Source organism: Puma concolor, chromosome C1, assembly GCF_028749965.1.
Source record: "Puma concolor isolate L17-30 chromosome C1, mPumCon1.1.hap2, whole genome shotgun sequence".
Lineage (NCBI taxonomy): Eukaryota > Metazoa > Chordata > Mammalia > Carnivora > Felidae > Puma > Puma concolor.
In genome coordinates, this window is record NC_141674.1 from 64,588,983 (window position 1) to 64,602,202 (window position 13,220).

Sequence of the window (13,220 nt, forward strand, 5' to 3'; positions counted from 1 at the left end):
ACAAATGCAAAAGCTATAAATAGGGCCACTGACATTTGCACAGTTGACTTCTTATCAAAATTACAAAACAATTTAGTTTGCAAATTTTCAAATGGCTATCATGTTCAGAATCCAATGGGGTTCTCCTTCGTTTTTACTTGATGACTTCATAAAAGATAAATAAGCCCTCGGACCAATAGGTGGGTACATTGGCACGGTTAACTCTCTCGCCCCAGAAATTCCACTCGGCTGAAAAGATTATTATTTGGGGGCGGGAAAGGGGGAGATGCAGAGGTCTTTAGGACCCAGCAGGCGGCGGCAGGCGGCAGTTGTGTAGATCACTGAGAGACTACGAGGGTCCGGTTCAGTTTTAATTCTGTCTCTAATCTCTGCAACAGCCGCTCTTCCTGGGTCCCGCGGCTCTCCTACCCACTCAGCCGCGGCTGGCAGCCGGGCGAAAATCAGAGCCGCCCGCCCCCCCATCACCCACCATGGAAACCCTCCAAGAAAAAGTGGCTCCGGACGCGTGTGCCTGAGGATTCCTCACAAAAGAGGTGCCCAAAATGAAGACCCTGATGGTGAGTCATTTGTTGCAACTCCTCTGAGCAGAGGCGGGGACCCCGGGACGCAGCGTCCCCGGGGCGCGCGGGAGAGCTCCGGGGCGCGCGGGAGAGCTCCGGGGCGCGCGGGAGAGCTCCAGGGCGCCTACCCCTGCGCCGCGAGGTCGCCTGTTACAAAGGGACAACTTTCCACCTGCTCAGTGCCCCCTTCCGGTTCCCTGGTTCTGCCTGGCTCGGAATCCCAGAGCCGGGATGGGAACTCGGGTTGCCTTGGCTCCTGGATCTCGGGAGAGAGGTCTGGGGCCCCACGGAGAGCTGGAGAAGCGGTGGAGGGGTGGGCGCATGGTTCAGGGGTGCAGGATACCCAAAAGCAACAGCCTGGCAAAAACTAAGAGGGGCGGGGAGGGGGGAAACATTTGCAGACTTTCTTGGTTTTCTTGTCGGATTTCAAACTTGCAAGAATCGCCGAGGTAGAGCCCCGCGGGTCCAAGAAGGAGAGGGTGCAAGGGCTAGAGGTTCCAGCAGCGGAGCTGGGGGAGGGGGCCCCTCCTCAAAGTGCGAGCCCACCTCTGCCCTCGCGGCCGGCGCGCTTTCCCTCGCGTAAGCTGGGCGCCGCGCACCACCTGCCCTCTGCCGAGAGATCTGGGTGGTGGCGTCCGCCGAGAGCAGCCACGCTCGGGAGCATCCCCTGCCGTGCGCGAGAGGACGGTGCCTCTCCTGCCCCCGCGGCGCGCGGGGGGCTGGGACCCCGGCCACCTCCTTCCAGCCCCGGAACGCCGCCGTCCCCCCCCCCCCCCCCCAACATTGCGCGTCTGACCGCCTCGCGCGTGTCACCGCCGGCGCGCTCCTCCGGGTTCGGCTCTCAGCAGCTCCCCTCTGCTCTCTCCCTCCCGCCCGCAGCGCCATGGTCTGGCTGTGTGTTTAGCGCTCACCACCATGTGCACCAGCTTGTTGCTCGTGTACAGCAGCCTCGGCGGCCAGAAGGAGCGGCCCCCGCAGCAGCAGCAGCAGGCAGGGGCGACCGGCAGCGCGCAGCCGTCGGCGGAGAGCAGCCCCCCCTCGAGACCCCGGATCCCCGCTGCACCGCGGCCGTTGGACGGATACCTCGGCGTGGCGGACCACAAGGTGACAGCTCGCTCACCGGCACGCGCACCACCCAGCCTGGGGATCCCGCACACCTGAGCCTGCCCCCTTTCCCGGGGCTGGGAGGCGCCGTGAGTAGGTGCCTTGAGGAGGCTGGAAGGGGGAGCGGAGCCGCCGGGGTGGGGTGGGAGAGTTCTTTCTCGGAATGAATTCCTGTTTGGAGACGGAGGTAAAGTTTTCCAGGGAATAGGGGTGAGATGAGCGGACCTAAAGCCCAGTATCGTAACAGGAACCGACCCCGGAGGTGAAACCCACTGAGCCCCAAAATTGCAGCTGCGGGGGTGGGTGCTGGGTTCCTGAAGCGTCGGGTTTGGCAGCCCAGTCGCGCCCTTGCTGGGAGGAGAGCCGGCGATGGCGCGAGTAACAGCCTGAGCGTTGCCCCGCTGGGAACTGGTGGGTGAGTGACTGCCAGTCCTCGGCCGCGGCGGCTCCTGCTCGAAGATTCCCCTCTGATCTCGGCTTCGGATTGCTCTGGGAAGAATTGCCACAGCCTTGGGGAGCGGTCCCAAGGCAGGCGCGGAAGGCTGGAGGCACAAACTCCGCTTCCATTGGCTTGAAACTCATCGTTGAGGGCCTGTTTTTCTCTGCCTTCCGGGAAGCCTTTGCATGGCTTGGCTAATAGTTAATAAGATGGATTTTTAAAAATTGAGCCTCCTTTCCCCCAAATAATAAATCTCTGGTTTCAGTGTGAGAAGCCTCTGGGAGAATTCTAATCAGGTTTCCTGATTCTGAAAAGATATTTTAATACAGTTTAAATATATTCCCCATTATTTGAAGCTCCTAATATGTTTTTACTAAAACACAGTTCCACTCTGTATCTGCTCTATAAAGGTTAGAGAGTTTCTTGAAACCACGCAGCTCTTCTGCTTTTTGTATTACTAGATTTTATGGTTATGAGCCAAACTAATATTTAGCAGGTGGTCCTTTTGCTTGAAAAACAAAGATTGGCCTTACCGTGCATGAAAAAGTCAAACTTTTTTTAAGTGGCAGTCAAAATATTTCCACTCATTTGTGCAATGCATACAGCCAAAAGGATTTTGGAGGGTCAAAAGGACCCAGGGTTGGGGATCTTTGGATACTTGTGGAAAAAACAAACAAACATACCATGAAACATGGATGGACGGTTAGATAGGTAGACTGATAGGTATTATGTATAAGAAATGCTAGATATAAAACAGTACTGTTAGGGTGCGGAGATGAGAAAGGTCACTGTTCTGGAAGGTTTAAGGAAATTCTCTCTGAAAAGGTGGAATGTGTACTGGGGAAAATTTGGGGAAGCAGAAAAGAGGAAGGGATTTCATTAGGAAGTGATTTGGAGGTGGGGGGAGGAGCTGGGGGTAGAATCCTAAAATCAAAAGTAGAGAGGGTCATTAGTTTTATAATAACAGCTTCAGTTTTCTCTTGGAGATGTTGATTGATTACACCCTTTATATCTGTATGTGCAAAAGCAACCCATAAGGGCTAGAGTTCTAGAAAAGTTTAGACATCTGCTTCTGACTGGATGGATGTGGTGTTTATGTGTAACTGGTATATGATGAATTTATTGAACTTAGTGGATTTTCATGGCTGTTGTTTAGTGAAAATGGCTAGATAGCTCTTGCGAAGCTTTGATTAATGGGGTGTGAAAAGGTAAATTTGCTGAAAGCTTTGATCTGCCTTTGGGAGGGTATTCCTAATACTTTCCTTTCTGTGTTCTCCTGCTGGACAGACACCAGCCAAGAACATTGATAGCATAAGGCAAAATATGATTCCCTCATATTTGTTTTCAAAACAGTGTCTATTTGCACAAATATATTATTGGATTCCATTTTCAATGTTTCAGAGCCTTATTTCATTACAATGAAAACCAGCCCTTTTTGGGAAGGAATGTTGAAACTCCCATATGGGAATTTGACATAATCTGCAATAAAGGGTTTTATAAATTGTAAAGTTGTTATATGGATGATAAATGTGTGTGAAAGTCCTTGGAATTCTTAGCAGAGAATTATAAATGTGACCAGGAAGGTCTCTGCATATAATTAATACCAACGGCATTCTTTCCTAGAAAACCAACGTGTCACCAAATTCCATACTCAAAGGATCAACAGCGTTTACCCTACCCCAAGCAAAAGAACAAATGCAAATCTTAAAATCTATGCCTTCTCTCCAGGCATTATCCCAATTGTCCCACTGAACTAAATATAAACTTCTACTCAAAATGTAATCACTTTACTGTTACTATCTAACTGACTGAAAATTGGGTGAAGTTTCATTTCTGATGGCTATAGGGAGGTATATGTGTAACGTGTATATGTCCTCTCCAAAAGTTGCTGTTTTCTTAGGTTTACTTGGGATCTTCCTATAGTCTTGCTTAGGCAGAGGTAGAAATTTGTTAGAATATTGCTAAGATTTTTTTTTCTGATTTACAAAGAATGAAAGATTTTCTATTCTTACTATGTTGCTAGATGATACCCTGATTGCTTTTTTTGTTTTTCCACGCTCATATCAGGCCTTAGAAAAATTATAGGATGTGCCGAATGTAATGACCACCAAGGCATATGCTACTGCATATTGAATCAGAATTCCAACAGACTTTTTATTTGCTGTTGATTTACAGAATCTGGAGAGAGTTACAGATACCATTTAGGAAAATGTTCACATCTCCATGGCTGGAGGTCCCAAAGTCTGATAAATATGTAGTGTTTATGTTCAGTTACATGATGGTATTAACATTATAACTCTAAGATTAAATTCAACAGGTGGTCCTAATCCCCAGCACCTGAATTTCACAAATCACAGCCTGTCTGCAATGATAGTCTTGTCTCATACGGCTGCAGACTAAATTACTGTTGAGATTAAATCACTATGTGCTTTTGTTGAAAGACATGCTGCAAGTCAAGCCAGTGATGAGCAATGTGTGTTGAAGCTTAAAATATCACTTTCCATGGTCATATTCTCTACTTCCTCGTTCGCAAACGATGTGAGCTGAAATTGTAATTCCAGTGTGACTAAGTGAAGGCTACTTGGAGTTTCTTGTGATAATGAAGACATTTCATTTTCTGTTAGATAGATTCTTTCTCTTCATTTCCAACCCTTTTCCCCAGACCTTTTCCCACAAATGTTTCACCAACTCATTTCAATCTTGTTACATGTCTGTCACTGCAGCTACTGTATCTGTATCCTGCCATTACTATGCTGGTCCCCATTTTTGGAAGCTACTGATTTCTAACCAGATCAGCCAGACACAAGCAAAGAAGACAATTGTCATGCATTTGGAAACTTGTATTTAGAACTATAATCACGCTTAAGTGTGCATTTGTGCACATAGACACACACAGATACACACACACACACACACACACACACACACACACACACACATACACACATACTAAATCAAGCAACCTTCACAGAAAAACTCCAATTTTTCCAGCAGAGTGGAAGGGGGGCATGGAATGCATTCTGTTTCCAGCCCGGATCTGGTCCGGGTAGATAAAGTCATTTGCCATCTGGTGGACCCTGTGAAATGAAACTATGAGCTGATTCCCATTTCCAATGGACAGGAGCCCTTATCACAGAAGGCCCACTTGTCACCTGGGCTGCCCTTTTCTAAGATGGCTTATGAAAGAGCAGTGATCAATGGGGTCTGAAGCTGAGCTGCTATCTCCTTGCTTCAGTAGGAGCTCCCAGGAATGGATTTTACACATACTAATAACATGCTTGTCCTTGGTTCTTTCCTTCCTTAAGCACTCAGTTATTCAGACAAAACGAAACTGCTTGGAGGTAGCAGTATGTTTGCTTTTAATTCACGGATGTCCAGTTGGAGTGATAGGACAGGTCAATGCAAGAGTTGAAAAATAATTCAAAACCAGAAAAAAAGGCACATGCCATATAACTTACTTTAGGATTGTGGCATAAGCATTCTTCCTTTAAAAAGCATATAAATTCTCAAATACAAGGTTGTCCCATTTATGAGATTCCATTTTACAATATTTGAGGCATCCAATCAACGATAGATAATTTGGATCTTAAATTCAAAGTGACCTAAATTTTAGTGCTCAAGTACTACAAAATATAATCCGCCAATGGTGATGAAACCCTGTTATCACAAATTGTCAACCAAAAAGAATTATGAAATGAACTGTTTTTCATGGGTGACGAGTTGCAGTAATGTGGTTGCCTTTAATAGGAGAAGTGTTCATGTAACACTTATTGAAATACATAATCTTCCTTAATTCTGAGAGCCAGAAGTATTTCTCCAGCTTCCCAAGGAGTAATGCCAAGATACTCCCACACAAAGCCCAGACCACACCTGGTAAATGAGTCTGAGCTGGTTCCCTCTCCATTTCTGGCCATTGTGGTCTCCTTGCTGATCCTTGAATCCTCATTTTGCCTGACGACCTTTGCACTTGCTGTCCCCTCTCCCTGGACAGCTCTTGCCCAAGATCTTTTACATAGGTGGCTCCTTCTGGTCGTTCAGTCTTCAGATCACATGTCTTCTTGTAGACCATACTGTTTAAATAGCTCAATCCTTAATAGTCTTCTCTATCATATTAGCCTCTTTTATTTTCCTTATATTAGTTAACAAGGTCTGAAAGAATCTTAAAGTCTCCTTGTCTATTGTTTGTCTTCCCCCCCCCCCCCAAGTAGAATCTAAGTGCTGTGATAGATAGCAAAGTATTTGTACATCTTGTTGACCAGTTTAACCCCAGGCCCTAGAATAATACTTGACACTTAATGAACACACAAGTATTTATTAAAGGATGGAAGAAAGCAGAGTGTTTGGGGAAAGGGGGTTGTGGAGAGGGACAAAGCTACCTCACCATTTGTAAAGTCCTTCCTCTGTAAGAAACATCAGTGGAGTCCCAAGGACCCAGTATGTGTATCTCATCTTTCCTACTTTGGTTTACCACTGCTACTACTGCTACTACTACTACTAATAATAATAATTATGGGAAGAAAGATGAAGAAATGATTTATAACATAAGAGTCTTTGGAAATGAGATTTGGGAGTTCACATTTTAACAGTCTTCCTTTTCAACTCTTAAGCACATTAAAGTTTGAGAACCATCATTTGAAATGTTTTTAATCACCATATGTAGTTCTGTAGCTAATTTGTTTCTGGGTTTTTGAACAATTCATAGCCCTAAGTAAATATTCATTGAAGGTCTAATAGTTGCAAAATTGGGTATTCTGGAGGAAGAACACGGTGCCTACCATCAAAGAATCTTTGATCTAATTGGAGAGAAAAGACAAAGAAGCAAGAAAAGTTAAATAATAAAGCAAGTGCTGAATAACAATATGAAACCAGGAAACAATAAATCAAGGCATTGACACTAAAAAGGAGGCAATTTCTGTGATCTTTCTCATCTATAAAATAATTTAAATACTATTCTTAGTTTAGCAGTTATAAAACTTTCAAACTATAATTTCATTTTTTAGCCCTGTTTTAATATATGTGTGTGTGCTGTCTCTTTCTCTATGTATAATATATGACATGCAATGAATACTTAGTAAACAATTTGGATATCAAAGCAACTTCAGAGTAGATAGATTTTAAATTGAAAATGTTCAGTCTGTTTATGATTTTCCTTTGGCATGGCATAGGGCCGCCTGGATTCTTGAAGCGATCTAACTTTGTTACCCTGTTCAATGGTCTCTGTCATATATGGTGACCATGTTTCCAAACCAAATCTCATAACTCATGGTATGAGAAATTTGTGTTGGCCACAAGACAGAACATTTGCCATTGGATCTGTCCTGGAAACATGACATCTACTACACAGGGGATTTTCCAAAACCCCCAGGGTCAAGTGGCAGTGCAATCGAATTCTTGTCCTACGAATGCCGAGATGAAGGAATATTGAAGATGAGAAAAGACTATGAGAAATTACAACTCATCATTAATCAACAAATCATTAAAACCTCTTGTATATCTACTATATACTCTTCGAGCTGCAGTGAATGATCGTAACTATAGAAAGACAATGAATGATTATTTCTTAAATAATAATATTAGTCATACTTTGTAAACCTGACTCAAGGAAAGAATTCCCATGGGAGTAAATTTATGATTAAATGACTGATTAAAAACTTGAGGGTGGGGATACTTATGAGATGTACTCAGATTCTTCTTCATGAGCTCTTTTAGTCCTAAACTCTTAGTCTAGGCTTAGGGCAAATAAATATTTTTATTGCATGCTCTGTTCAATTAGCGTTTCCCAAATAAAAGTCATAGGCATGCATATTCTTTTAGTTTAGACAGCATGTCCACAGGGAAGGCTTCCCTGACTTGTAGCCCAGGTGAAATCTGAGCTGTGTGTTTTGTCTTCACAGTCAGGATCCCATGATAATACTTATTCCAGCTTATTGTTATTTCTTGTCTAAAATTGTCTGCCTTCCCTGCTCTACGATCAGAAAGTCTGGGGCTTTTTTTTCTCTTTTTTATCATTGTAGTCTCAGCCTTTAATATAATGTCTGGTATATAAAAGGTCTTTAGTAAGTATTTGTTGAATAAATGAGTATATCTATATAAAGATTTTAAATTACTTCTAAAATAAGCCCATCTGAAAATTTTCTAACCATGTGGCATTACTGAAAAGGAATATTACATGTCGTAAATACGAATCTCTCCTGCCACCATTTGTAGTTCTGTAACTACTGCATTTCTATGTACTTGAGCTAATCAGATCTCTTTGAATTTTGAGCTGGAAGGAAACTTGAAAATTACCAGAAGGAATTCACAAGTGCTCGTGTGATTTGCCCACAGTCACCGGTGAGTGGCAGAGCTGGGGCTACAACGTGGGTCTCTGACATGAATGTCATTACCACAAGGAAGATTCAGTGCCAATATATTCTAAGCAGTGACTCAACATTATTTGAACAGAATTTATTAAAAAGAAGAGCCTGGGCCTACCCAGTTATTGGAAAGAAATAAATATTTAAACATCTTATTATTCTGAAATGAATATGAGAATATGCCTCTGGATAGTTCAAAAGAGCTTCCACCAACCACTGGCTTAGCGATGGGTTCTCTAAAGGCTTCATAAAATGCGTGGCACCCATGTAATTGGAACAATTGGCAGATCTGAGTGGGTTTGCCTTTAAAAAGTAAACCAAGCCAAAAAGAGCGCCTTATTATTCGCAGAAAATGTCATGACCAGACCACTCATTTAACTGAATTACCTTCTCCACAGGGGAAGAAAGCATCATCAGGAGACTCAGTTAACCAAGTGTTTGAAGCACTGCCATTCTGCAAGTAACCATTAACTCCTCCTAAGTTCTGAGATGTAATACTTACTCTGAGGTAGAATTACATAAGGCAGATAAGAAACCATTTTACCCATAGTAGGGAAAATTAACCTTGATAGTTGTTATACTTCAGTATGAAAACGAAGCTTTTTTTTTTTTCTTATATTCTCTGTAAATGGCTAAGAAGGTGTCCGTGTAGTATTCCTGGGAATGTCACAGAGTCTGAGAACACTCTGGCAGACTGAAATGTAGAGTTAAACCATTTTTTTAATAAGAAAGCATATTCTGGAAATTAATTGCACATATGGGACCTCTCCACTGACTGAACTGCATTATTGCGTTTCTAATTTACAGATCTGCTCATATTCTTCGCATGCCTCCAATGGCTTCCCATTGCTTAGAGGATCACATTCAGACTCCACAGGAAGGCTCACAAGCCCCAACAGTCTGTCTGGCCTAGTTCTCCAACTTCACTTCCCCCCCGCCCAAGTTGTACACACCCAGGGAACACATCTTGCTGTCTCATGCTTCCCTCCATCATGGAATGCCCTTTCTCCTTTTATCTGCCAGGTAGAGAACTAATCATTCATTAAGATCCAGCTCAAGCATCTCCTGCATCTGCTTTCTAAAGTTTTCCCGGATGGAACCTCTGTGGAGAGTAGATCCCACATTCGCTTATGCCAGCCTTGCATTAGTCAGTCAGCTAGTCAATCATACGTTAGGCTGGGTACCTACTGTGTATTAGACACATGGGAGGGAGTGAGAGGAAGGACCTAATCCTGACCACAGGAAAATCACAGCAGGGGAAATATCACAATTACTGTGTATTGTTAAGTGTTAAAATATTCTCTGTATCTTATATATGCCTCTAATCACAATATTGTGATTATTTGTCCACATGCATGTTTCCCTGACTACACTGTACCTTTAAAAAAATTTTTTTAATGTTTATTTTTGAGAGAGACAGAGCACAAGTGGGGGAAGGGCATAGAGAGAGGGAGCCACAGAATCTGAAACAGGCTCCAGGCTCTGAGCTGTCAGCATAGAACCCTATGCGGGGCTTGAACTCACGAGCTGTGAGATCATGACCTGAGCCGAAGTCGGACACTTAACCGACTGAGCCACCCAAGTACCCCTACATTGTACTTTCTTGACGCCAAAGATATAATTTAATTCATCCTGGCATGTCCAGAACCAAAAACTGTATCTCATGCATGTCAAAACTAAATAAATCTTTGTTGAAAGTTGATGAGCAGAATCTTGTTGTAACTGTATATAATAGAAAGAGATTTGAACAAGAGTGGCTAATAGACTCACTAGTCAAAGGAATGGGCAGAAGTGATAAGTAGGAGGCAAAAGGATTTCACATATGTGGCATACATATCTTTAATTTTTGGTTCCTCTTTAAATACAGAGCAGCATCTGCTAACACTTCAGAGTGGTAGACCAGGTGTTGAGATCTAGAATGCCCATGTTTGGGGACATTGACAGTATGGTATCATGGGAGTCAAGGGGCCATACCCAAGCCTTTTACTTGTTACAGGCTCTTTGGCAAGTTCTATAACTTCTAGGCCTGAGTTAGTCTGTGGAAGAGGAAGAGTTAAATTAAATTCATTACCTTATTTATTAAATAATATTGTGTACTTATCATATACTTGGTTTTGTGGGAGAGCCCAGGATGCAACAATGAGTAGATGTGATCCCTGACTCCACAAAACTTAGAGCTATTGAGGGAGGCAGATAAACAGACATGAAATTACCATGCAGGTTAGGATATCAGTATTTGCATGCTACAGAGGTTAGATTTTGTCCTGCAAATTTTGAGGAAGTCTTTAAGGGACTTAAATTGGAGGAGTGACTCCACTCAGATGTGTCTTCCAATGGATTACTACCATGGCTTCGGTGTGGCACAGGTCAGAGCAGTTCTGAATGAGAAGAAGAGGGCCAGTTAATAGACTGTTGCTGCAATCTGAGTGAATGATGCTGGGGGCCAGAGGGTAAAGAGACCGTAAGTTCCTGTCCAGCCTAAGTTTTTGTGATTGCCCACCCCAGCATGTCAATGCCGACAGTCTGGATGCAGCTCTTGAACAGCCGGTTAATGGTTCAAGCTTACCTCTCAGTAGTTAGCAAAGAGAGTTGGGGGGTGATCCCAGAGAACACTCCAACTTGGTTTAATTTCCAACCTTGCTGTGTATCTAAATACCATACAGTGACTTGAGCAAAGTAGTGGTGTTATGGTTAAGGATAAAGCAACCTCTTTGTGGAGACACTATAATGTACACTGGCCACAACAGGAACTAAAGCTCCCACCTGCAGCACAGCCAGTGGGGTGTGGAATGAATGTGTAGCAAGAGACTATTGTTTAACAGTTCTACTGGGGGAGACTTGATTCTAGAATGACCATGTCGAGTTGTTGCATGATGAATCTTACCAGGTATAGATCTGTTGGAAGTATGGGGTAAAGAGTGATTTCTTCCTTCTTTGTGGGAAGAGTTACAGAGTTACAGAGAGAGCCATTGTCGTTCTTCTAAATCACTTAAGTTTGTTAACAACTTCTACAAAAACTCAAATTTCTATGTCATTTGCATCCGAAGGAAATTGGCCATAAGTTAATGTAAAATTTGTTGAGACGGAGTCTGATTCCTAAATCAAAAGCCTTTGGTTGGGAGCAAATTATCTATCTATCTATCTATCTGTCTGTCTGTCTTCTGTCTATCATCTATCTATCTATATATCCACATATGTCTGAAAGAACTCTTTTTATGGGGCCCATATATGGGGTGACTTGGCAGTGTCTCACCTACCAGGCTGTTGTCAGGGATTTCCAAGCTGTCTGTCATTACCCATTACCCATAGTGTTTCCACTCTATATTGTAAATTATAAAGCCGGTTCATTTCATTTTTACTTCACTAGTTTAAGTTTTGAACAATCAAAGTGCAGGAAGTGGTAACATTCTTCCTGTACTCCAGAACAGCGAAAAGGGAAAGAGGATTGTAGGAATTTGTGTGTATTCACTATCAATGCCCCAGCCAGACTGAATGAAGCTTTGCTTTGATGCTCTAGTCATCAGTAATCCCTTCAAAAATTATGCCCATTATTTTTATTAACAACTGTGTGGTTTGGGCTCAGTTTGAAAGGTGATGAGTTGATCTGGGAAAAGCTTCCTCTGCATCATCCCCGCTGTAGCGTGTTGGAAAAGAAAAGGGAGAAGAGAGCCAGAGTGCTGGTTCTGAAAAACAAACTTTTTGTTTACAATGCATAGTTTGTTTGTAACAATGCACAGTTGTAAATGCATTTATATTCATTGGCTTCTCAAAGTGGCAAAAAGTAAAAGGAAAATAAAAATTATTTATAAACCTGCCACCAAAATATAACTATTATTAATAATTTAATGTATTTCCTTACAGATTTTTTAATGCATATCAGATGATAACAGATGTGCGTATATATGACATTTTAATGTAATTCCTTCCCATTTTTTTATTGTTTCCTGTTGGGTATGTGGGGTCTATGTCTGTATTGTTTTAACAATATGATGTTATCAGTGGTATACAGGAGGGCATGAACTATATATACCGTTAGGTGCTTACCTTGTTTAGTAGCTTAAAACCAAAATATATTCCAATTAGAATTAGAATAGTCAGAAAATACATCTTGATAATTGTGCTAAATTTTCCACTTATTAATCCTGAAAGTGTATACATCCCTCTTCTAGCTTAACATCTCCATTCTTTCCCTCTTGTTTACAGTCCTCCAGCGCTTTTAAATTGTGACGATGCCTCCTTCCCTACCTTTCATCTCCCGCCTGTTTGCTCAGCTACAGAATGTGTTCCAGAATTTTTAAGTTTTATGAATCATTCCCGGCAGTCCCTTAATCCTTCCGGTCACTTTTCTCTAAATTTCCTCTAACCCGTCCACAGCTCTTTCGGTGGCCATAGCCTGTGGCAAACTCACATCGGCTTCCAGGACACAGAAATGATGGCTATCTTCATGGTAACTGGGTGGTTTCTGTTCAGATATATGTCTCCTGTTAGGCTTTACTTTCAGGGCTTCAGTCTGTGACTTAATTCTCTGTCCGTGTGTCGTGCAGACCTAATTCCTTGTCCATATACAGTGCAGGTTTACCTTGACATAACTGTATTTCCTAAAAAAGAAATTTTACAGCACAAATAATTATAATTATCACCTTTTCTTAGTGAGCACGTTTTTCTGTATTTTTCATCCTTTAGTTTTTACAAAATTCCTGTATCTTATTTTTAATCCTTCCGGTCATTTTTCTCTCAATTCCCTCCAACCTATCAACAGCT

General features: G+C 42.6%; 1 protein-coding gene across 1 annotated transcript in view; it reads left to right on the top strand.

Annotated features, from left to right (window-relative positions):
* The first annotated feature begins 293 nt into the window (after nt 1–293).
* The window catches only part of ST6GALNAC5 (ST6 N-acetylgalactosaminide alpha-2,6-sialyltransferase 5), a 176,343-nt gene continuing 163,416 nt past the window's right edge, over nt 294–13,220 (top strand). Inside the window, exons 1-2 of the mRNA XM_025935311.2 lie at nt 294–557; nt 1,440–1,664. Coding sequence (XP_025791096.1) covers nt 543–557; nt 1,440–1,664 — 240 coding nt within the window. The 5' untranslated portion in view covers nt 294–542. The remainder of the gene's footprint in view (nt 558–1,439; nt 1,665–13,220) is intronic.